Source organism: Cariama cristata, unplaced genomic scaffold (genome assembly GCF_000690535.1).
Source record: "Cariama cristata isolate BGI_N322 unplaced genomic scaffold, ASM69053v1 scaffold18495, whole genome shotgun sequence".
In the NCBI taxonomy this organism is placed as follows: domain Eukaryota; kingdom Metazoa; phylum Chordata; class Aves; order Cariamiformes; family Cariamidae; genus Cariama; species Cariama cristata.
Window position 1 is genome coordinate 14,092 of NW_009619414.1, and position 25,893 is coordinate 39,984.

The following is a 25,893-nucleotide window of genomic DNA, read 5'->3' on the forward strand; positions in this document are numbered from 1 at the left end:
TTGTGTCTCTAGCACACAGAAATGTTTCATGCCTGAAATCCCTTTTTCAAGCTAAACCTCAAATGGTCTTTCTTACTGTACAGTTCATTGGAGGAAAAAAATTATGCTTTTTTCTTAATTTTATGAGTTAAGGTAGAAGCTGAACCAGAGATGCTTTTGGCATTATGGGACACTGTTTCCTCGGCTTCATTTTACTGAAATGCTTTTCCTGTTCCTGAAGATGTTGGAGTTACTTCTGGGTAGGAAAAACACAAGTTACAGAAAGCTCTTTTCTTCTGTTGTGCTTTTTGTGTGTGTAATTGTGGAGTCCAGTGGTCAACGTAGCAGGATACGATTTTCTTCCCTTCTCTGTTGAGAGCTTTTTTCCTTATAAATCGAATGTATGACAGATGGAGTTTCTTTTAGACTATGTTAATCTAGGTTTATAAGAAGCTCAGAATGGAATGATGTCATTTTGGAGACAGAGAAAGAGGTGGATATTTACAGGCTTTTTTAGTGAAAACAAACCTTTTTTTTAGATTGAAACAAAACCAGAGTTTTATATGATGATATAAGTGTTGACTTGTTTGTTACATACATGTGCATACATTTACAGAACTGTTTTCTCTTCTAGGATCCTTCTGTTACACAAGTGACAAGAAACGTTCCTCCAGGGCTAGATGAGTACAATCCTTTCTCTGATTCAAGAACAGTAAGCACATTTATTTCTTAATCATACTGTTAATCTTTTTAGGTAAGATTTGTGAGGTATTGTTTGTATCAGAGTTTGGAACTGATGTAAAACATGTGATGGGCTAGCTAGAGGTAAGGGAAGATGTGTAGGGATGGATAGTCCCATAAAGTATTTGGAGGATTCAATGGGTAGGTTGACTTAAGTGAGCTTTGACCTGTTAAGGAAGAGTGGCTCTCTGAAAGGGGACCAAAACAGAACAGAGTTTTTCCCCTGTTCAGTAAGACTTCTGGTAGTCTGTGCTTATGCTTTTCTGAATTTTACTTGTTTTAGAGCTAATTAGGGTGGCACACTTCCCCAGTGTCTTGCTTTTGATTTCCATTTCACTTAATGAAAGAACTGCCCAGAATAAGAAAAACATTGCATTTAAGTAACAGTCCACAGGCTATGAGTAGTTGTGCTGTAGTAAAAGGAATAATTTATGTCCAAGAAACACAGTTGTTTTTTGCCTCTATTTTGTATAGTTTTAATTTACCTTGTGCTTATTTTCACCCGTGACGGGAGGAAGTAAAAGAAATTCGTTCTGTAACAGCATTTTTCAGTGGTTACTTTTGATAGTGAAGATCTTTTCTGTGCAATCTTGTGCAAGATTAGGAAAACGTATGGATGATTACTGTCTGTCAGTATAATTTATAAACATTCAAATACAGTATTTCTCAAATGTAGGCTTATTTCCTATGGCAAATCTGGTAGTGCTGATAGGGAATGTTGGTATTTGAGTCTTTGCAATGCAACAGTAAGTTTCATACAGTGTTAAAATGCTAGACTGGAAGGAACTTGTTTTTGAGAATGCCTTGGATCAGCTGTTTAAAGCAGAAAATTTACAACTAGCAACAATATTAAGTAAGTCTCCAAAACTTTTTTCTCCTAATTCACAATATCACGGATTATGTTTGATTCATCTTTCTGAAGCTTGAAGAGTTTCAAAATTGCTTTGTATTGACCATAAGTTATAAAGACAGTACTGCTTGTTTAGAAAAATAAATAATCTAGAGCTACTCTGACTTTTTTCATTACTTATGTACTTATTTTAACATGCAGCTCTGGGGGGGAAAGGAAAATTGAAGTATTTGGCTAAGTTTATCTGACTTTGAACAGTCAGCTGTGCATGTATAAAAAATTGTGGTTGCTCATGACAGATGTCACTCATAGAAAAATTGGGAGGATGGAGGAAATCTTTAAGTCAGTGTTCAGATCTCCTGAATATTTACTATATTCATGCACTGTGATTCAATTAATAATCTATGGAATGTTACCAAATTAATAAAAACTGTGTATTGAATGAGCAGTGCTCTGTCTATAGAGGAAAAGAACTTTCACAGGTTTTCTTGGAGAAAGCAAGACTGAAAGAATAAAGTATAATTCAGCTAAGAGTGCAGTAATAATCAGCCTTTAGATGACACTACCCTTCATCTGTCTGTATCTCATGGATGCTGAATATGTAAGTATTTCTTCTGTAATTATATACATTTGCAGGAATGTGCTTAGGTATGTGAGGGTATGGTTGCAATTCCATATGCTCACCTCTGTTCTCCAGCCAGCTTTGTACACAAGAGAAGGGCACACTGTGTGTTCACAGAAATGTATGTGATAGCAGTAAGGGAAGAGACAGTGGAAGTGAATGCCTTTAAAGATTGGATGAACAGAGGTAGAAGCAGCATCAGTGAATTTTAGACTTGGAGGATTGCAATGTCCGTCAGAGTAGGGATAGAAATTACTCTGCATTTTGTGTGCTCCTCAGAGCAAAACTATCCAAATAGTTTCTGGGGGCTTTGATTTGCTGCTGTTCCTTGTTCTACTTTTGTTGGGAAGCTGAGTCATCTTGTACAGTTTTGTGCAGGTAATCCCACTTCCAACATTTGAAAACCGTAATGGTGCTAGTGAGCAGAAATGGTACAGGCTGGTGGTAGCAAAATATGTCCTGGAGATTTCTGTGGTCTTTAATTGAGAATCACTATTCTGTAAGACTTAAAATGATGTTTGTTTCATTATAAGTAACAATGTTTAGTTGTAGTTTTTAAGGAAGCTGAGAATGGTATGCTTCAATTAGAAATTCCAATTTGTAGTGGTAAGACAGTTATTTCGCAGTCTATAGCATTAACACAGCATTAAGCTTCTTTCCCCTTTCCCTCCAAAAGCATGCTGGACTGCAGAAATATTTCTCCATTGCAAATCCAGACAGGGACGTTTCTTCTGAGAGAAAGTGACTTCAAACTCTGAATGCTGACGTTCGTTATCTTAGCTCAGTTGTGTTCTCCCTTTGCCAAGGAAGTTGCTTCCTATCAGTTCTTTCTTGGTTATCAGGATAAGACAGAAGGAAAAAAGTAAATTCTACTTTTTCTCCGTATTCCTTATTCTAATCATTTTATATATATATATATATTTTTTTAGTGTTTCAGTGCATTCACCTTTTCTAAGTCAACTTATATCCTTAGCATCTGCAGTGGGAAATTTGGTAGGAAAATAACATGTAAGACATAATGAGGAAAGTGAATAGGCATAGGAGCTTTTAGGTTTCAAGTGTCACCACCTTGAGAAATCACGTGTCTTTGGGGGGTGGGGGGGGGGGGCTTCTTATCAAATTTCAAAACCTGTCTTATTTTTGATTGTTAAACCAAACAAAGATTTCAGTGAATGGTATAAATGTCAGATTAAATACCATGGAGAGCATCTTCACTGGTTTTGTCCCCAGCTTTAACAGTCACCATGGAGACGACTTTGTGTCTTTTGTCACGTTTCTGAAATCAACAAGGAACAGATGAAGTTAGACAATTAGTATTTCTACTTCATCATTTAATCAAACTACTGTTAAAGAAGGCTTTTAATCTCTTCCTGCCTCTTCAGGTTTTGCTAGTGCATGTTGAACTCCTCTGAGCACTCTGTGTATATATGTATAACATGTATAGACACAGTAATGCATATAGTAATCACTTTCAAATTGCTGCATTAAAAATTTGGGAAAAATCATTAGTAGGGTTGGGTTTTTTTACTTTAAGAGACATATTTCAATGGATTTTTTTCAGTAGATTCCTGGACAGCTCCCCTCCTTCTGTCTTGTATCCAAACACAGTGAAGTGTTTATAGGAAACTAGATCAATCATCCACACTTGGCTTCTTTTGGAAGTCTTCCTCCACCCCCAGAAATTAAACTAGTGCACCCACATGGAGAAATCTGTTCAAGAGGGAATTTCTTTTTAGCATTTATCTCCAGTCAACCTCTTTTCTTCAAGACAGGTCATAATAATTTGCTGCTTCTCCCAGTGCAGATGTGAGAGCAAGGCATGAAATAAAAAGATCTACCCAGAAGTACCATTTGGGTCAGGAACAAAAAAAGGTGGTGTAGAGCGGGGTTGGTTGAATTTCAGGATGTAAGTACCGTATTGTAATGTGTCAGTGAGGGTCAAAGGCCATGGATCTGTGAGGTAAAGTCTCTGTAAAAACAGGCAGCTTAGTTCCCCTGTCCAAATATGACTTGTATATCATGATGTGATATGATATTATTCAGTGATGGCTGGAGGTTATTGCAGTCCTCACAATACAAGTCTTGAGTAATTAGTCTTAGAGTTAACACCCTTTAAAAGGCAGAATTGCTGACCATCTGTCTTGCTGTGCATGTCTCGTCAATCCTATTCAGGCTGTAAGTCAGTCATGTATCTCTCTCCCATACCCAAATCCCTAAGCCACCAATAGCACTTGGTCAGGCAACCAACAGCACATGGACAGAGAGGTATGACAAAGTAAGTGCCAAGTCATAGGTTGCAAGGGGCCTTTGGAGGTCATCTTTTTCAGTTCCCACTGTTCAAAGTTGGTCACTAAGTCATGTTGCTCAGCATCTTGTCCTGGGGAGTTTTGAATTTATACAAGGATGGAGATCCTGTGAGCTCACTGGGCAACCTCTTCCAGTGTTTGGCAGTCCTTACAGTGATTTTTTTCCCCATAATATCTAATTAGTTTTCTGTGTTCCAACAAGTAACATGCTGCGCGATAAAAGCAGCAGCATCTTTTCCCAACAACCCCATGTGTATGCTGACCCATAAGGGAGTAAAAATATATCTGTTTCATTTCTTATATTTAGTAAATTATGTATTAATTATCGCAGGATTCTACAGCTTTATCCTGATATGTAAGTCAGATTTCAGTGCAGCAAGTATGAAATTAGGAAATGATAAAAATTCTACAGGATGACTGTGTCATTCTGCTTAGGTAAGATGCACAGATCAAGTCTTGTTTTTAAATTTTTGTTATGCCTGACACAAGGCCAAGTCTTCCAGGTTCCAGAAGGATGGATTAGACTGTTAAATTTGAGAGGGGAAGGAAGAGGCTTGACTTCTACTGCCCTGAAGCCACCTGAGAAGCCTATGCCTACTCACCTATTTCTGAGACAAAAGAAGGCATAGCAGTTTTTGGAATGCTCTGGTATGAACTGCATAGGATGTTCGTCAAGGTTAAAGGAATTACCTTACCTAGCAAGTGCAAGATTCACTGGTTTCCTTCAAAGATGCCTCTGCAATTTTTATTCCTAGAAATCCTATGTCAATAAAAATCAAAATAACATAGAGAGAGGTATACTAACAGTGAGAATTCCTGTTCTGCATACTTAATAGTTACAGATCTCAGTGTCTTCATGAAATATCCATTAATTCTCAAAACTAGTTCCTGCAGTGTACCTAGTTTGACATCTTTGGGATTTTGGTAGTTACTGACCAAGCATCTCTCTCCCACTTGTGTCTTTTGTGCTGATAAAACATTTGAGGTGACTTTAGAAAATGGATGTTTGCTTTTGGTTCTAAATAGCAAATCAATTACTCCTATAACTAGCTCTAATCTGACTGTTAATAGTATTTCCTCAATAAGATTTACATTTACTATGTAGAGTTTTTGTCTGTATTAAATGCATGTCCCTTGCCAACCTTTTAAAAACCTAAATCTGAGCTATTGCTTTCCAGAATACCTCCAATTTTACAAGGTATTCTTGTACAATAGCACTCAGGCCATTTCAGACAATTTTTCAGCTTGCAAATACATCTCCATTTCAGAATGTAAGGAACTTACAGTATGATAGCTAACATTCCAGTAAATATTTTTACTGGAATTGTTCTGCAGCTTTTTTAAAGAAGTTAAATTCTTAGTTGAGGTAACTTCAGAGATGGTAATTAGAGCAAATGTATGCTTACTTTATATTTGGAAATTGATGTGAGACATTAACTTCTAGAATTGTGCTTTGTATTGCCTTTTTAATAACTTTACAAAGACCTCTCTGCCTTACTGTTTTATCTACCAAGCCAATAAATTATTATTTCTTTGACTTTTATTGAGTATATTTTAATTGCGTGTATGAAGCAACACTTGTTTTGAGTACCTTGTTTGTATTAAGGCTTAGTGTGCATAACCTCTATTCTCCCTGGTTCTTGTTTGTTTGTCATATATGCATTTTTATTGAACTTATGTTTCTCCAGTGATTGCTGAATACTGAGAAATGTATTTATAGCACAAAAGAAGACGTTAAGTGGTTTCTGACAAAATACTATCACAAATAACATTTGTTTTATTCTTTTTTTCCTGTATCCTGTACCCTTACCTTACTACCTACGTCAGCAATAATAGATAATCTTGTATGTCGGCTGAACTTTATTTAAGCCTGTGCAGTTCTCCATATCTGCTGCACAATGCTAGAGCTTGAAGGTGTACCTTCTCTGATTTAACTTCAGTACTTCTTGCTTCTAGGAAAACCCCAAACTATACAGCTGTGTTTTGTGGGTTTTTGTTCTTTTGGTGGGTTTTTTTTTTTTGGTAGCTGGATGATTTTCCAAGGCAGCTGGATACTTCTGTTTGTTTCATGTGAAGTAGCTGTGGGGATTTTTTTTTTCCTTCTCAGCTTCGATTAGGGTTACAAAAACGAGTACTTCAGCTTGATAGGAAGACTTAGTACAACTGAAGTTTTAAATGGTTGCATGCGAGTCACTTTTTAAGAGACATCTTAAGAGTGCAAGAGCAGACAATTCCAAAGTGTGCAAAGGCAAGTAAGTGGGGCCAAAGACTGACTTGGCTGAACAGGGACCTTCTAGAACTTGGTTGAAAAAGGAAACTGTATGGATATTAGAAGCAAGGACAGGCATCACAGGAGGACTACAGAGATGCTGTTCACCACTGTAAGGAGAAAATTCCTGCGGCCAAAGCTTGATTAGCATTCAAGCTGGCCAGCAGTGTGAAGGACAACAAAAAAGGCTTATAAAAATGTATTAACAGCAAAAGGAGGATCAGAGATAACATTGATCTGTTACTTGATGGGGTCAGTCACCTCACAAATAGGGATGTAGACAAAGCAGAAACGTTTAATGCCTTCTTCACTTCTGTCTTTAATGCTGGCGATGGGCCCTGGGACCCCCAGAGCCCTGTGACTGCGGGCATGAACAACTTCAGAGTCAGCTGGGAGTTTATCAAGACTTACTGCTCCAGCTGGATGCACATAAGTCTATGAGGCCTGATGGGATTCCTCCCAGGGTACTGAAAGAACTGGCCAATGTTACCATGGGACCTCTCTCCGCTATTTTTCAGTGGTCTTGGGAGTCTGGAAAGGTACCAGTTGACTTGAAGCTAACAAATGTCCCAGTTTTCAAGAAGGGGAAGAAGGAAGACCCTGTCAGTCTCATTTCAGTGCCTGGGAAAATTATGGAGAAAGTTATTCTGGGAGTTATTGAAGAACACTTGACAGACAATGCAGTCATTGGTCGTAGCCAGTGTGGGTTCACGAGGGGAAAAACCTGCTTAACCGACTTAATATCCTTTATGACAAGGTCACCCATCTAGTTGACCAAGGGAAGCCAGTAGATGCCGTGGTTTTGGATTTTAACAAAGCTTTTGATATCGTCTCTCACAGTATCCTGCTGGACAGAATGTCCAGCACACAGGTAGACAAGTCCGTAGTACGTCAGGTAAGCAATGGGCTGACGGGTCAGGCTCAAAGAGGTGTAGTAAATGGGGTTACGTCAGGCTGGCAGCCAGCCACCAGTGGGGTTACCCAGGGCTCAGTTTTAGGGCCAGTGCTCTTGAATGTTTTTATTAATGATCTGGACGCAGGAGTTGAATGTACATGAAGTAATTTTGCTGATGATACTGAACTAGGAGGAGCTGTGGACTCCCTTAAGGGTACAGAGGCCTTACGCAGAGATCTGGACAGACTAGAGAGCTGGGCAATCACCAACTGTATGAAATTTAACAACAGCAGGTGCTGGATTCTCCACCTGGGATGGGGTAATCCTGGTTATTTGTCCAAATTGTGGGATGAGAGGCTGGAGAGTCACCCCGCAGAAAGAGATCTGGGGGTTTGGGTGGCTGGCAAGTTGGATATGAATGAACAGTGTGCCCTGGCAGCCAAAAGGGCCGACGTGCCCTGGGATGCCCCAAGTACAGCACAGCTGGGTGCTCTGGGGGGCGGGACGGGACACAACGGACACGACACGGGGGGATGGGATTGTCCCGCTAGACGCTGCACAGGTGCGGCCCCACCTTGGGTACTGGGGTACTGTGTGCAGTTTTGGGTGCCTCGATAGGAGAAGGACATCAGACTGTTAGAGTGTGTCTGGAGGAGGGCGACCAAGGTGGTGGAAGGTCTCGAGGACAAGACACACGAGGAACGGCTGAGGTCACTTGTTTTGCTCAGCCTGGAGAGAGAAGGCTGAGGGGTGACCTCATCACAGCCTACAGCTTCCTTATGGGGGGCAGCGGAGGGGGAGGTGCTGATCTCCTCTCTCTGGTGACCAGCAACAGGACACGAGAGATGGAATGAAGCTGCGTCAGGGGAAGTTCAGATGGGACGTTAGGAGAAGGTTCTTCCCTGAGAGGGTGGTCGGTCACTGGGACAGGCTCCCCAAGGAAGTGGTCACAGAACCAAGCCTGTCAGAGTCCACAGTTCTGGACGATGCTCTTAGTCATATGGTTTAGTTGTAGGTAGTCCTGTGAGGAGCAGGGAGTTGGACTCGATGATCCTTATGGATCCCTTCCAACTTGAGATATTCTATGATTACAATGCTTTCTTTATTAGGTTCTTGATCTATAGAAGATTATTTATAAATACCTGTCCCTGTTGTGCATTGAATTGTGATCTTTGAATAATAACCTAGAAAAAAACCCCACACTAAATCTATATTGAACTCCCACCATTTGAGGTTGAGCACTGACACTTTGTTCCCCTGTGCACGTATTATGAAGCCAAGATAAGTATGAAAACACAGTAGTATACAAAAATATGCATGGCTTTTCCTGTACTTAATGAAGAAATGCTACTATATTTCAGCAACTGGCTATATCCTGTGAATGTGATGGCTGGAATGCAACTTTTACTTTTAGTCTATTCTTAATACATATATCAATCTAGCAGAAATTCTGGATTGATACCCAGCAAAAATTAACAGCGGATGTTGAAGCAGATACTGATTTTTTTTTTTCCCCCCTTATCTTTCCTTACTACCTCCGATGCTCTTACAAACTCTTCTCTCTACTTTTTCTAACACCATGCACTAATTCCATGAAGTGATATTAAATACCTCATGTATGATATTAAACACAAAATATCACTAATGAATGGTGTAGCCATACTTACTGTAGCTTATGAACAGCTGCTCTAGATGCACTGTAAGAAGAGACTAACCATGCTGGCATTTTGCTGCTGTGTCAAAGATGCTACTGGGGTAAGTCAGCCTTGAGAAAAGTGGAAGCTATTTTTGAAGAAACCTTTACAGCTTAAGCTCTGCCAAGCCAAGTGTGAAACTGCAAGGCAAGATCAAAGCTCTGAGGAAAAACTTGTAGAACAACGGGGAATTTTCTTTCCTGGAAGCAGGAAGCTTCTGCCATCTTCAAGGTTGTAAGAGTACTAATAGAAGATAATGATTTAGGAAAAAGCTAAATTAATTGTTTCTTTACAGGGGAGGTGTCTTAAACTTGAATTCTCAATAGAATAGGCTTTAGAGAAGTGATAACTTGCCAGGAATAGGTAGTCAGCTGAGTGTTAAGAAAACTAAGATGGAAAATTGCTAAAGCATGAACTGGAATGTACCTCAGGTGACATACCAGAGGAAGGAAAAGTGACAGCTGTCACACTCACCACAGAAAAAGCATTTAAAAGGATTGAAGAAATTAAGAGACCAGAAGGTACAAGGTCTTTACTGGGCAAGTAGGGACAGGGAAAAGTCTACTAATAAGTTTTTTGGTTGGGTGGGATTTTTTGTTTTTTAGCAGGCCTCTACACAGATAGGGCCTTTAACATTTGAATAGACGTGGAAGTTGCCTTCACTGCTGTGTCATTCCTGTGTTAAGTAATGGACTGTAGCACACAGATTAACAACATGGGACTTGGGGCAGCTGTTGCCTTGCACTGCAGTGCTTGGAATAATAAGCCTGGAGTGTGCTCCTTCATGTTACTACAGTGATATGGCTATATGGTTTTTGAGGGGCTGAGGCCTGAAGGACGATCATAATCCCAGTCATATTATTACAGAGTATCCAAAGATATACATGATTCTTAATCATGTGCCATCCTTGTAAAAGTCATGGTAGCCTTTCAGCTGCAAACCTCTGTGATGGTCCAAATAATCAAGTCAGTCACAATGATTACTGTAAGGATATGTAGAACGTGAGAGCATCTGTTTCATTAACGTTATAGACTTCTTTCAGTTTAAAGGGAGTAGTAAGTAGAAGGGAAAGCAATAAACAAAGGCAGAAACACAAACCTGATAGATAGATAAGTGATAACAGAGATAAAACAGAAGACTAAAACTCTTCAGCCGTTGATTTATGGGCATTGAAAAGGGTCAACCTGGACTTTTTAACTGATAAGAAGGAAGAAACAAGATAAGCATGAGTATTATAGATAGTTGAGGGGAGCCTGTGGGACTATGCAAAATTCATTAAGGAATATTTAGGGGAATAGTCAAAGATGTGGAGCAATTGGAGACTGGGGAGGAGCAAGGAGGAGACTAGAGAGGAGGATGGATTAAAAGGGGCTGGTTGCATGTAAGTTGCTACCAGTCAGTACACTTGTCTGACAGCCATGCGCCTGATCACCGCAGTTACTGTTAAATCCTTTCTTAACTATCTTTCTGTGACATTTCACTCTGCTGTGGCTGTGAGTGCTGCAAAGTCCAGGTGCCAGCAATTGGAGAGACTAGAATGAGAGACTTAGGTGTCAGCAACATGGTCAGATGCCAAGTAGTAGTGGTCCATAAGTCTGTGGGGCCTACAACTGAGCATCTGGGTGTCAGCAGCTGGAGGGACTGTGGGTCATAGGGCCCACATGTTTGAGGTGCCAGGCACTGGAGCGACCAGTGTGTTTTCCTCTAAGTGTGTATGTATAATTCATGAGCAAACTTCAAGCTAGACTAGCTGGCAAATAGGAGGAAAACCTCTCTCTGGGAAGACTCAAAGTCTGAGACAAAATTGAGTAAGGGGGTGTGGGGTCTGGGCTTGGATATATGGCAAGCTGTGAGAGCCCATGCTGGTGTTTGAGGGAGCTGTGAGTGTGGAGGTTGCTTGTGACATGAGTGTGCAAGTGCATGAATCTTCTAGTGTACGAACATCAAGCTAGGCTAACTGGCAAACAGGAGGAAACCCATATTCCAGGTAAGAGAGCTGTAGATCCAGGCAGGTGTGTCAGGCAGGCTGAGGGCCTCTTGCTCATATCTGAGGGATCTGCAACTGTTGGTGTCGAGTACAGGCGGACAATCACTTCCCTAGTCCTACTGGCAACACTGTTTCTGATACAGGCCAGGATGCCATTGGCCTTCTTGGCCACCTGGGCACACTGCTGGCTCATACTCTGCTGGCTGTCAACCAACACCCCCAGGTTCTTTTCCGCTGGGCAACTTTCCAGCTGCTCTTCCCCAAGCCTGTAGCGTTGCATGGGGTTGTTGTGACTGAAGTGCAAGACCCAGCCCTCAGCTTTCCGTTGTCTTCATCCTGCAGCACTGAGTAGTCTTTTTTAGGATGAAGACCTTAAATCACCAAACATTTCTGAGAAATTACACCTCTCTGATATCTCAGAATTCTGGAAGATGGAAAGATAGTTTTGAAATGCTGGAATCAGCTGATATTGCTGAGATATGCTGCAGTATCACACACAGAGGTGGAGTTTACTTGGGCATGATATTTTCTCCTCAGTGTATTGCAGTTGTGCATTTCAAAAGTTGGTTAGAAAAGATGCAGGTAATCTGGACCAAGTCATAAATTGCTAAGTTAGTGGTATTTAGTTGATTCTTGCTTTGTTTTAAGGTGCTTTTGATTGAAGACATCACACTTACGGTTATTGTTCTTGATTTCAGTCTTACTGGGAACATGTGGTTCTCTGTCTTACAAGATCACAGAACAGGGAAGTCTTTCATGTTGTGAGTTCCACGCAAAGAAGGAATTATAGTTTCCCCCCAAAGCATATTTAAAGTAACATCATAGTAGTGCTATACTGATCTGCTTTGGTAAAGTTCAGTTGATAAGTTCAATCTAGGCAGTAGTTTTTTCCTTGGTTTGATAGCTACTGGTTAACATCGTGTATGATAGACAGATGTGGAGAAAGTCAGAGAATATGACAAATGGGAATAAGGAGAAGAGGAGTTAAAAAAAAAAAAAAAAAAGGAAACAACCAAAAAAACTCAGCTACTAAAAGCTTATTGTAAGCTGTATTCTTATAGGTAGTGACCAAGTAAATGAATTGCCAGTGGTACTTGAAACTAGATACTACAGTGCATACTGGTGGAATAGTTAAGTAAAAGATGATGGATCTTGAATTGGAAAATTTAATATGGTACATTACTTCTCTAGTTAGCCAGGTGATACAAGCCTTTGTTGAGTAGAAAGCTCTGGAAGACATTAGTAATAAATGGCATCGTGTTTCAGAATATGAATAGATCACTGTTAAATCCTGCAATTCTCTTAAACAGTAACTGTTCCTATCCATATTCATGTCTAAACAAAATTAAAATTCTATTTACTTTCTACTGATACCTAAAATTCCGTGTGTATTTATGGCAAGTAATGCAGTGTAAAACCAAATAAGCAGAACGCTGCACCACAGCATAAAATTAACTTCTTTTTCCTAAAGGTTATAAATATTGCAGGCAGGGCAGCATATCAGATTTTCAGTTTATCAGTAACACTTCCTATAAAACAACTAGATTGGTTCTTACCAAGTTAATGAAAAGTTGTTTATTAAAATAGGAAACTGTTTTCCTATAATTGTCTCTTGTTTTCTTAGCCTCCTCCAGGAAATGTGAAAATGCCTAATGTACCCAGTACTCAGCCAGCAATAATGAAACCAACAGAAGAACCACCTGCTTACACACAAATTGCAAAGGTTTGTCTGTAACTTTCAGGCACTAGGTTCCTTTTAATTATAATTATTTAAATACACATCTGGAATAATGTATTTGGTAAATAAGCATTGCTTTCCTAGTGATTTATGAAAATTAATACTGGCTTTAGGTAATCAGTTAATGCCTGAATTCGTGCAATATTAGGTCAGTCTTCGTCCATAACTGGAGATGCTTAATTATAAAAAACAGACTTGGAATATTTATTTTGTGTTCATATTTTTGATCATTATCTAACATGCTTGTTTTGTTCAGGAGCATGCCTTGGCCCAGGCAGAACTGCTAAAGCGTCAAGAAGAACTGGAAAGAAAAGCAGCTGAACTAGATCGCAGAGAAAGGGAAATGCAGAGTCTCAATCAGCAGGGGGGTATGCATGGAAAAATATTTCTTTAATTGCAGAAATTTCACATTTTCTTAGAAACTGTTTTAGTTTTATAGTGTCATTGTGAAACAGATCAAAGAGGGCATTTTATAAACTCTTCAGGAAAAGGAATTTTATCTCCCTTGAGACATTGCATACAGTGAATAAAAACGGGCCTGTCCTGTGCAGATTTTCACTGTAAAAATTTTAAATCTGGCCTCTGTTACATGCTGCTGTCTCCTGCCAGATGTTTTTATTCTAGGTTAGTATCTGAGTAATACTATTGAATAGAAATGGAGCATTTTGAGAAGTAACAGTAACTTTATAAGTAACATCTCTTTGATTTCTCTTCTGTCAGTATTTATAGCTGTAGGAGAATTTTCCTGTTTTGAAACAATTTCTTATCTTTTGGTATGTTACAGACATAATACTCTATACAAATAGCAGAAAGATCTGTTCTATTATTAATATTTTATTAATTTTTCATATGACACTCTGGAACCCATAGTCAAGATCAGTATCTCATTTTGCCAAAAACTCTAAGTGTACTGTGCAAACCATGAGTTTTTGTACAGCAGTTTCACAGATGAGAAGATTCATGTCCTCTTAACTGAAGATAGTTTGCTAGAAGTAGATCTTTGGGAATATTCCTTTTCAAAAGGAAGAACTTCAGACTGAAGTTCAGAAAAAAAACGAAAACAAAACACAAAACACCCGGTGGGCAAGGTTGACTTTGTGTGGTCTTTTCACTTGTATCTAGAATTCAGATTGTTTTATGTCCACATGTGCTGGGTTGTTTTTTTTTAATATGCAGTGGTACAATTCCAGATTGCATAATTGCTTAGTAATTAAAATTCTTAGAATATTTTATAGAATATTTTCGCTTGGAAGGGACCTACAACAATCACCTAGTCCAACTGGCTGACCAATTCAGAGCTGACCAAAAGTTAAAACATGCTATTAAGGACATTGTCCAAATGCCTCTTAAACACTGACAGGTGTGGGGCATTGACCAACTCTCTAGGAAGCCTGTTCCAGTGTTTGACTTCCTAGTGCTTCCCAATGTCCAGTCTAAACCTTCCCTGGGGCAGCTCTGAACCATTCCCATATGTCCTGTTACCGGATCCCAGGGAGAAGAGATCAGCACCTCCCTCCCCACTCCCACTCCTCAGGAAGCTGTAGAGAGCAGTCATATGCCATTTATTTGCTGGGATCTGGGAATGGGGAACTGCAATTCTTCCTCTAAGGAGAAGAATCGTGGTGATATTGTCCCTTCATTAAACCATTTTTGTTTTCTCAGTATTTGTTCTTTTCAGTCTGTCTTAAATCTCCTAGATAATTACTTTCTTAGTTTTTGTTTTGTTTTCATTTCCATCTCCATGTATTGCCCTTCATCTAATTTCACTAACGTATATTAATGGTCTGGATTAATTACTTTTCTTGTCCAGGCTTTAGGTACAGTTTTGTTCATCTGTATCTCAGGGAACATAACTCTGATACCCCATGCATGTTTCAGGATATTTCAAAAGTGGGCATTTATTATTAGGTTGCAGTTGTTCATATCAAAGTGCTTAAAGAATCCATGAAGAATCTAAATGATTCTTTATGAAGGCTGAACAGAGAAGAGAGAGCTCTTAAAGCTTTAAAGAAGATAGTAGTTTTTTACCAATTGACTGTGTGAGAGATGCTGCAAATCAGGAATTGTATATTGTGACTAAGGAGAAAAATATTCTTTTCTTTTTGTTTGATTTTTTTCTTTCACGCAGTCATTTGAACTCATTTGAAAACACTGTAGAGTTGTCTCGATTAGAGGTCAGGGTCTTTTGCAATACTCTTAGCTATTTGCATTCAATTTGAGATGCTGGCTGCACATGTAGGACACCATTGTCATATACAATTGACTACAGTGCAGAGATATTCAAGCTGGTAGGTCAGCTCAGCTTGGTACCTTTGGTCTTCTCTGCTTAGATCCTGTGCAGCATTGCATTTGAGCTAATTGAAGTGTGCTGCTTCCTATTTCAGCTAGTTCATTTGGACATGCCTGAAAAATCCCTTTCTGTGCTGGCATAAAGCTAGTTTGAGGGGTGTCTGCATTCATAGTGTAGGCATGCCATTGAAATTATGTTAATAGGCCTTGAGATGGTAACTTGCGTGGAATGAAATAACTCTGAGCTAGCTCTTTGCTTATCAAGATACAATATTGGAATATCAGTATGCAAAGAGTATTTAGAAAAAGACCATTCGGTTTTTGATCTCAAACTGTTTCACCAGGCTGTCTTTCAGTCTTAGTTGAAAATTTTAAAACCTATACCACAGCAGTGGGAGAGCACATGAAATACAGTTCTTAAATAATAACTGGAATTATTATCAGATACATGAGTTTTTCCATAACTCCATCTTAAAACTATCAGTCCTGAGAGAAATTACCATGTACTGCAGAATGAAGATCTGAATCATTATCAGATATTTTTCACATAAGAAATTCTGAAGTAGTTTTTGATATGGGTGAGAATATTACTTTATTACCTTCTGTATGCTTCCTCTGCCAATCCCCTGCTCTGAAAGGCTTGGTGAAAATTTTAGTAGAAGAGGCAGAAAACTTAACAGATGCTCAGTGCTTTGGACCTGTTTGGAACTGACAGCTTCATCTTGTCTGAGTGGGGCAACAAATAAGAAAAATTCAAGTATGTAAGCTTTGCAATTTTCTGTTCTTATCAGATGAACTGCTTGTAAAGATATGGTTGAAAATAGAAATTGCAAGCAAAACCAAAACCTTGTCAGAATTTCAAACAAAGGTGCCTTTAGGTTAGTCTCTAGTCCAGCTCCACTTTTGGAACATGGTGATTAATGTATCTCTTGCGTCCAGAATTTGAAATGCTATGGTAAAGGTTTGTTGCAGTTACTGTCTCAGTTGAATCTCTGAGTCTGTGCTTGGTATGACTTGTGTTCAGCAGTGTATACTCTAGTCTGTGAGCAGATCAGAATACAGGAAATCCAAGTGTCTGATACTGTGTCCTTTGTGGTGTCCTCACTCCGTCAGACAACTGTATCAAAATACGATCATGCTGTAGGGCATCTTCTTGTAACAACAAAGTAGTTCAGATCGTTTCAATAGCTGCCTTTCTTGAGGCTTATGGGCTTTTAGGTAAAGCTTTGACTGTAAACTATATTGGGAGCTAATTCAAAGTGTTAAGAGGTAGCCTGGTGGTAAAAATATCAGCATTCTGAGAAAGAAGAATGTTTTTCAGTCCCTAGTTTTTGTGTTCAACAAAGTATGTGAGTGTGGTGGGACTTCAGGGAAATGTGCATTTAAAAGCCAAGGAACTCTGAGAAATTGTCTTTCTGCCCATATATGCTTGTTTTGTGAAGAATTCTCTTTTCTCATTACTTTATAGGAACTGTCAGATGCCCGCTTAATCTTTTACGTAGATAAAATATTGTACTTTTCTTGATCTATCTGCACTTCATTGTATTTTATTGCTGAAGTTTATTTTCAGTATTGTGAGAGGATTGCTGATAAAACTCTTGGGTTTTGGTAGCCCAAGTTGTCCATGCGCTTGTGAAACTCATGCATAAAACAATTTGAACAAGTCCAAATGCGTATCTCTTTCTAGTATACAGAGATTAAAACTGTATTATGAAGCTCTGGGTTTTTTTTCTGTTTTGCAGGTAGAAAAAATAACTGGCCACCTCTTCCTGAGAATTTTCCAGTAGGTCCTTGTTTCTACCAGGACTTTTCTGTAGACATTCCTGTAGAATTCCAGAAGACAGTAAAGATTATGTACTATTTGTGGATGTGTAAGTTTTGGGTTTTTTTTAAAAGAAAAAACAAAGTGCCTATTCAAACTTGATGATACATACCTGCTACTTTGGCTTTTGTAACATCTGTAATGAGAAATTGTTTTAAATCAGAAGTCAAATATTGAAGTGAAATCTTCTTGTTAGCTTCAATTTTAAAAGTATTGAATTATTTCATAGAAACTTCCATGGAAAAAAAGGAGGATGATTATCCTAAGGCAGCTTGGTTCTAGTATATTGCAGTTTTCTGGTTTAATTGTCTCTGTGTTGTAAAATGAGCTTTGACCATTTATTAACTTAGAAATAATTTTACTGTTTTTAAAATCAGCTTATATGTTAAGAAATATAATTCACAATCAGTGTTAATAGACTTGTGAGTTTAAGAAGTATAATATCCATTTGCTTTAATATACATTGTTTAATGTAGTTTTTAGTCTATAGTAGAGACTTCATATAATTTTAGTCTATTTAAAAAAATAATATGAAGTAAATTAGCTGAAGTCCATGTTAAAACTATCCTTTGTACGCCAAGAATGCTCTACACCATCTTTGTAGGGTTAATTTTGCCCTCATTAAGGTGCTGTGTTTTGACTGGAGAAATGACTGGGTGAACCAAGTGCACAAATGCCACAACGTTGTTTCTTTTGCTTTGTCCAGTGTGAGGAGGGCCTAATAATTACTCTGAGACTGAGGAAGTTCCAAAGATTTAGATGCTTTGATGCCTTTAATATTTTTTTAGCATATTAAGGAAATGTGAATTTCAGAATTTTTCTGTATTTTTTTCAGGGCTTCAGATTTAGTTACCAGATTTAGTTTTACCTGTTAATCTGGTAATCTTATTACTGTGATTGAACTACGTAATTGAAACACATGAAATGAGCAGTCAGCATTGAATCAAGTGAATTCCACTTTATCGTAATCCACAGCTTTCTATATTCATTGTTGGGTCATTAATCTTCAAATAAGCAACTAAATCCAGTGTAGAATGTGTGACTAGTCACTCTCATAAATCTGACAGACATTTCAGATTTATATAAAATCTAAGATCAGGTACTGCAAAATTTTAGGATAGTTATTAATTCTGGCCATTTGCAGGACTGAGTTCCTGAAAGTGCCATATGTTTCCAAGACAAGGTGAAGTTGGGTAGTGAGAACTAGAATATTAATACTGTTTTTCTTTTTCCTTCTTATGGCAATAAATAAAGGAAGCAGCAACGTTACACTATTTCAAAATATGTAGGAGTTGTGCTTTTATAATAACATGACAGATTTTCTTCTAGGTAGACTGAGATTTTAACTGAGTCCTTTTGCTATTTTCCTTCTTTAGCTCTAGTAGTCTGTGACTTAGGGATTACTCAGGAAGGAAGGAAAGGGCATAGTAAAGGAAAAGAAAGACAAAATCTATTTCAGGCTAAAAAAAAAAAAAAGATTGAGTACATAATTCTGTATTTTAAGGCTGGCTGTTGAAACAATCTTTGTGATTCTTCTTTCCCAGCATCATATCTACATGGTTTGGCACATTTTTCATTAGAGTGGCTATGCTTCCTCAGTGGAGACACTTACTACCATAGCAAATCAGCCTACTTCTGCATGCTGCTCTACCCTGCATTTTATTTCCTCTTCAGAACTTCCTAGGTCTTGTAAGGCCTAGGGGTTCTGTGAACATAGTCACATTTGGCTAAATCTAGTACTGTGAGCTCACCACATTGTAAACTAGGTTAGTTTTCCTCTTCCTTTTTAGCAGCTGTAGGAAAAAACCTTTCTGTTTCAGTTTTCTGTGTCTTTCCATGGTTAGTAGCAATTTTTATATCCTTAATTCTTGGTCTTTATCAGATCTATATGCTCTTTATCTCTTGAGAAAACAAGTCTGTTTGTGTCCCTATTCTGTGAATTCATCCATCTTTTTTCTCTGTTTGTATCAGAAGTCAGAGTTTTCTGATCCCTTGATGTGGTTTTATCTTTGCGCATATTCTTTTGCCTTTTTCCCTGAGGAGAGCCTTTTTTTTTTTTCTCTTCTCCCCCTCTACTGCCCGAGTGCTCCCTTGTTTTCGTGGACTACAGCAATCAATTAGCAATGGCTTCTGTCAGCTGCCAGTGGAGCATTTCTATTCTATCTTGGTTTTGTGACCATTACTGTTTTAGTGGCACACAGACAGAATGACACTTTTCCTGGCTTTTAGCACTGAGCCTTTTTAAGGCATCCTTGCTTACCTGCCCCCTCTCCAAGAAGAGCAGAACACACAAGGAACAAAAGCCTAAACTACATTTGGAGCCACTCTGTGCTCCAAGGTTGTGTGTGATCAGACTTCACTAGCTTTGTCCTCACTTGTCAGTGGCCTTGTGACTTTAAAACCCTCCATTTTGTAGACACCCCATTCCCCTTGAGGCAGTCCATTACAAGGTGACAGTCCAGCTGATTGCTGGGAAGAAGCACGTTCTTTTGTCATGTGTGCTAGTGAGGACTTTGGTTTCCGAAGAATATCATCAATAAAACATTACTGAAATGAAACTTACTATAAAAATCTATTTTCATACAGTTCCAAATCAGACTGCAAAATAATAATCTCAATAATGTAGATGCCAAATAGCATCAGTGCAACTTGTCTTTATCTAAAACTCGCTTTCAAACATTAATGGATGATAAAGCATAGTTAATTAAGACAGGGAATGTATATCTAAGTAGGATTCTTCTGTACATGGAAGTTTACACTAATAAAAAAGAAGTTGAGTCTGAATATTTTTTAAACTAATGTAATTTCCCATCATTCACTCTTATTCTGGCATGAACGCCCCCTCAACTGCTTTCACAGCTAAACTAGGAGAATGGTTTCTTTGGTCACTTCACACTGAGTACTCTGTTGGTATAACTGCGAAGTTACTGTCATGTATACATTGCATGTTGCAGACTTCTGCCAAATGCTTAGGTTATTTCAGCCCCCCAGGTGGTCATTATTGTCTAATAACTTGTATCATGGTTTAATTTGAAGAGCTAGTAGGTAGAAGGTCCTTAAAACCATTACCCTGAGCATAAAAACACCTGTCTGTTCATACAACAGCAAAGCTTACCTAGCTCACTTAGTGAAGGTGTTGGCTTAAAGGACAAATACCTTTCTTCACCTTGCAGCAGGCAGAGAGAAGCATGAGTGGAGCGAAGGGAGAACTGTCAGTGAAGTACTGTAGCTTGCTAATACTGTTTTTACAGCTGAGATTCTCCGTGATGGTAGTGAGGTAGACCCCTATGTTGCTGGTTTTATTGTGCTGATAAGTATCAGTAGTGGGTGTGACATTTCAACCCTCTTTTCCACTGATGGTATTCTTCTAAAACTTGTCCCGTTATCATAATTGCAGTTATAAAAAAAGTAGTAGTTTCAGAAAGTTCAAACTTCACCAGAATGTGGATGCTTCTAGTAATCTAGGGAGTCTCCCTGTTTTCCAGTATTGACTAGAAAAAAGAACAAATACCCCTTAGTAAACTTGCTTATATTTATCAAAAGAAGACAGGAATTTGGATTTACGAATCACAGAATGTTCAGGGTTGGAAGGGACCTCTGGAGATCATCTAATCCAACACCCCTGACAAAGCAGATTCACCTACAGCAAATTACACAAGATAGTAAATATTTGAATATGCAATAAGTATTGAAGCATCTGCAACAACTTCTTGCAGATCTTTTTTTACTGAGAAACGTTTTTACTAAGTGGGGTTTATTTGCTTCACTACATGGAAGAAAAAGAGCTTTTCATTGCAATTTTTTTATGATGCATTTTATATCATTTATAAGCTTTCTGTCAAAAAATATTCAGTAGTCTGTAAATATCTGTATGCAGTTATTGTTGTAGAAAAAGTATCAATTATTGCAGCTGTAGAAACCTCTTTTTTCATCATTTTCAGTTTGAAAATGTTTTGGGTTTATGACAGGATTTTTTACTTCACCATATACCTGGTAGTACTTGAATTTTCATGTTCAGTACTTTTACTTGTGAATACAGGATTTACCTGAAAATTAGATAACTGTACAAAAATCAGCTTATTGCTGAGGATATTGAGAGGGTATTGATTTATTGTCAGCATGCTGATGTTTTGTTTAAAAATGCTCAGTTTCGGTATTACTTTAACAGTTGTAATAATTTATTGTATAAACATAACTTAATTAAGAATATTTTGCTTTTGCTTCTACAGTCCATACAGTGACACTATTTCTTAATATCTTTGGATGTTTGGCCTGGTTTTACGTTGATGCTACACGAGGGGTTGATTTTGGATTGAGTATTCTCTGGTTCTTGCTTTTTACCCCTTGTTCTTTTGTCTGCTGGTACAGACCACTTTATGGAGCTTTCAGGTAACAACTTCAGCTTGACTTAGGATATTTAAAAACTTGTCAAAATGTATTAACATTCCAGCATTTGGTTGATTATCATTATGACAATCCTTTGATATGCTTTCATTAGAAACAAGTAGTATGTTTGCCATTAATTCAGTTGTTGTATTTGAAACATAGATGGCAATATTTAGGAATATCATGGAATATCCTTTAAAGTATTGATAGCTTCTACCATTGACAAAATATTTGTAGGAAATATTAACTTTGTAATGGACTGGTAACAATTTTAAGGAAAAATCTCATTAAATCTCTATCCCTTCACACCAAGAATTTGAGTAGGTTAATATTAAGTGTGTCTTAAATTTTTGGCATCCTGAATGAGCTTCATAAAATCTATAGTTAAAAATCTTCCATTGTTAAGTGACGTACAGTGTCTGTCATTGAAGTAGACTGAGATTCTTAAGAATTAATAGAGCAGGTATATAGTAATCAAACTCTAGTAGTTTTCCTAGCTTTTAGCAATCTTTGCAGACTTCACAAGTGTGAGATGTGGTAGCTTTGTGTTTGAGAATAGAATGGTTGGTTTGCATGCAAAATTTAACTTTTTGTGTGTGTGTGAAAATCAGCATGTAGAGATTCTAAATCCTGTACTCTTACAGGATTTCTTGGGAATTCTTTTTTTACATTGAAGTGATTTCAGGATCTTCACTATTAAAATGCGCTAATTCTTGTGGAGAAAGATTGATGGCCAGAAATTGCAGTTAAGCGTAACCTTTAGACTAAGTGAGATGTTTCTTTTTGCTAACCGAGGAGGTATTGCTGTACCCACATATCTCTGTGGAATCATATAGTTGAACTTGCATTTGCTCTCTAGTAAATCCTTATCTTTTCTTAGTGCATATTGATTATTTGGAAAAGGAAAACTACTATTTGCATATTCAACTTTCAGTCAGTTGGTCAGCTGAAAATGGAATAGTTATTGAACTGCACTGGTTGTATAATAGAAATTAACAAAATTCCTTCTGTAGGAAGACCGGTTAAAGGCAAAATTTGATTCTGTGACTTAACTAAGTGATTTCTACTTTCTTTAGGACGCTGGTAGCAAGCATATCATGTCATAATTACTTTTGATAGTAATAAGCTGAGATTCTGCCTGTACTTTTTTTACTTTCAGTCTTTGTCAGACTGGCATTTTAGTAATTTAAACAGCAAACCTATTTTGTATATTTTGCTTTTAAGCAACAGCTGCTTCAGTATTCTGGTCTGCACTATGTTTTAGTATTTCCATATTAGATTTTATATCCGTTCACAAGTAAAATACTTTCTTCCCATCCCATTAGCACTGTGAACTTCAGTCTGAAAGTGGATCAGACTTCTGTTCTTCTTGCATTGTAGCAAAACTTCTGTGTTTAGTCTAAGAGGCCCTGCTGTGTGCTGAACGGAACACTAAGGAATAGTGTCTTGCTGCTAATCGCACCTCTGTTAGAGGTGCAGGTGGCAAAAGTACTCTATTAAAGAAGGAGGAGCAGTTCTTGTACATAAACACCCTACAATACCATAGAATTACTGATATTTCAAGTCACTGTCAATAAATGAAAGCACTTTTCCTCTAGTTGATGCAGAAAAAATTTTTAGATTGGTGCAACGTTTGCAAAAAATCATTAATTTCCTGGCTGCTTTAATCTTTTTTTCCCCCCCTCTTTCAGGAATGACAGTTCATTCAGGTTCTTTGTGTTCTTCTTTGTATATATCTGTCAGTTTGCTGTACATGTACTTCAAGCTGCAGGATTTCAAAGATGGGGAAACTGGTGAGTATTCCATTTTCTGGAGCATTGTACTGTCTATAAGACAAACGCTCATACTTGATACAACAACTGCAATAGTGTGGTTTTTTTTAAAAAAATCTTGTGTTCACTGGAATTGTTATATTTAGCACTTAAAAAAAGCAGTTTTGGAGTGCTCTTAACTAGTAAGAGTGGGTGAAACATGAAATGGCAAAAAAAACCCCAAATGTTGATGAGCAGCTCTCTAATTTCTTCACAAGAAATATCACAAGAATAATGATCTTTACTATAGTTTTTCATATAGTTTCACTGCATGCATTGGAAAAAATGGAAACTAAGCTCTAAAAGCTTATTATAGAACTGAAATACGCTTATGTAAAATTCCCATGACTTTTTCTTCGAAAATACTCAAAGTTTATCAGAACTAGGAGGTTATAAAGCTTCCCTTGATGTAGATACCTGAGGTTAAATTGTTCATGTGCTGTGCTAGTGAAGTCTGTCCTTTCTTTTTTCTTCAGTGGATGGATTTCATCTCTTACTGGTCTTAATAAGAGTATTCCTGTTGGCATTATGATGATCATCATAGCTGCACTTTTCACAGCATCTGCTGTTATCTCATTAGTTATGTTTAAAAAGGTAAGTTACATATTATTCCCCTCTTCTGTTTCCTATGTTTGATCTGGACTTTGCTTTCCTGCATGAGAGGTACTCTCTCACAAATTAGTGGGGATTAAATTACATTCTTGAGGGGTGCCTTACCTATTAACAACTGTACTTGTTTGCTCATACTGTTGTGGAGTTATGAAATGCTGTTTGTACAATGCACATATTTTCTGCCAACTAAATTGGGGAAGGACAGCTCTGAAAAAGAGAAATTGGGACGTAAGCCCACAATGAAAGTGTAGGTGAATGCACTGGAAACTATGATTGTACCTGTAGATGCCAGGTTGTAATTTTCACATCTGTGGTGATTCATCAGGCTGAGTGAAGTGTGATTCAAATGATTGCTAAGATTCACATCTTACTAAAATCATTCCCGTTAAAATCAACAGAAGAGGGAGATGCTTGGCACCTCAGAAAAGGATTTTTACTTCTTTCCTTTTCTTATTTTAACATTTTGTTGCCAATTAATGATTGCATAGCATAAAAGCGCAAAGAAACATGCTTTTTTCCCTTGGTTCCTTCTTGTGAATTTCCATCCAGAAGACCTAAGTTTAGATACTAATGTGCTAGTAAGTTTTTAGTGGTGTTTAGGTAAAATGTAACTGAGAATTCTGATGATGATGTGCTCACAATTCCAATAAGTCAACCTCAGTGACAGTTACGCTTAAAGATTTTCACATACCCAAACTCTTCTAGTCTATTTACAGTAAGCTGGAAATTTTAAGCATTGCCTGGAGATGTCTCTTTTCCTTGTTAGTTTTCTGCATAAATACTCAGGTACCGGAGAAGGAAACAAGCAAGAAAAATGTATGGTGAAGGTTTTTTTTTTTAAACTCTTCCTACTGTATGCATCTGGATTCTTTTCAAAAACCTGCGTACTCAGATGTGACCTGGTGTATCTTTATGGATAGAAACAGTCACATTTATAACAAAGTTACAACCTTAATTTTCCTGCTACACTTGAATGAGAATGTCTTTGCAATATTTGATAACTTTATTGTCACTTGAATGAATATGAGTCAGAAATAGCGTTTTAATTTTAATACCTGGCTAATTGGAAGTTACTTAGGATTTGGTTTTTTGCTGTACTAGAGATTATATGCCATATTGTTTAAAGTGTTTCTAACTCATATTGTTTAATACTTCTGCTTATTAAGCAGAGCTATTGGTCATCACACTAGTTTAGCAGATACATATCTGCAATAGTAGGATATTTTATACTTTTTAATACTTACTCATAGCTGTATGAAATTAAAATGTTTCTAAAAATTGATGTAAAAAAAAAATTCACCGAAGTGTTATTGATACAGTGGATTCGAAACTACTTTTTTGGTTTTGTTTCCTGCTGTGTTTTTTAACATGCAGACTTACCAATTTTTATGAGTACAACAAGTTGTATGCAAATGGAGACACAAGACTATTTTTGTGAGCTATGAGCCCTGTGTTATGCTAAGGATACAACCTGTTTGTGTATTTAAATATGCTATTTCAGAGAGTAGATAGCACACACATTTTAGTAAAGACCTATGAAACCACTCTGAACTTGCAGAAAGTTACAGGTATTCCTACAGTCAAACTGTGTGTCAGCAGGGCAATCAAAGTTGTAGGATTTGTGGGGAAAAAAGTCTGTTTACTCATTTCTGGATCCTCCCAAAGACTTGAGCAAACCAGATTTCCCCACCACACAGCTCTGCTTTGTGTTTGAGACTTTGCTGTTATCTACCAAGAAAGAGAAGGCTCAACACCGTTTTTTCACTATTTTCCACCTCCCTAGGTGCACGGTCTCTACCGCACGACTGGTGCCAGCTTTGAGAAAGCGCAGCAGGAGTTTGCAACTGGAGTGATGTCCAACAAGACTGTACAAACTGCTGCAGCCAATGCC

General features: G+C 37.9%; 1 protein-coding gene across 1 annotated transcript; it reads left to right on the plus strand.

Annotated features, from left to right (window-relative positions):
• Window positions 1-619: 619 nt before the first annotated feature.
• SCAMP1 (secretory carrier membrane protein 1) lies at window positions 620-25,890 on the plus strand (the record flags this gene model as incomplete). Its single annotated transcript, XM_009701261.1, has 8 exons — window positions 620-691; window positions 12,969-13,067; window positions 13,339-13,450; window positions 17,114-17,242; window positions 21,423-21,582; window positions 23,271-23,372; window positions 23,867-23,984; window positions 25,786-25,890. Coding segments are annotated over exons 2-8 (804 nt in total), but the record flags the coding sequence as incomplete, so codon positions are not given.
• Between the last annotated feature and the right edge of the window lie 3 nt (window positions 25,891-25,893).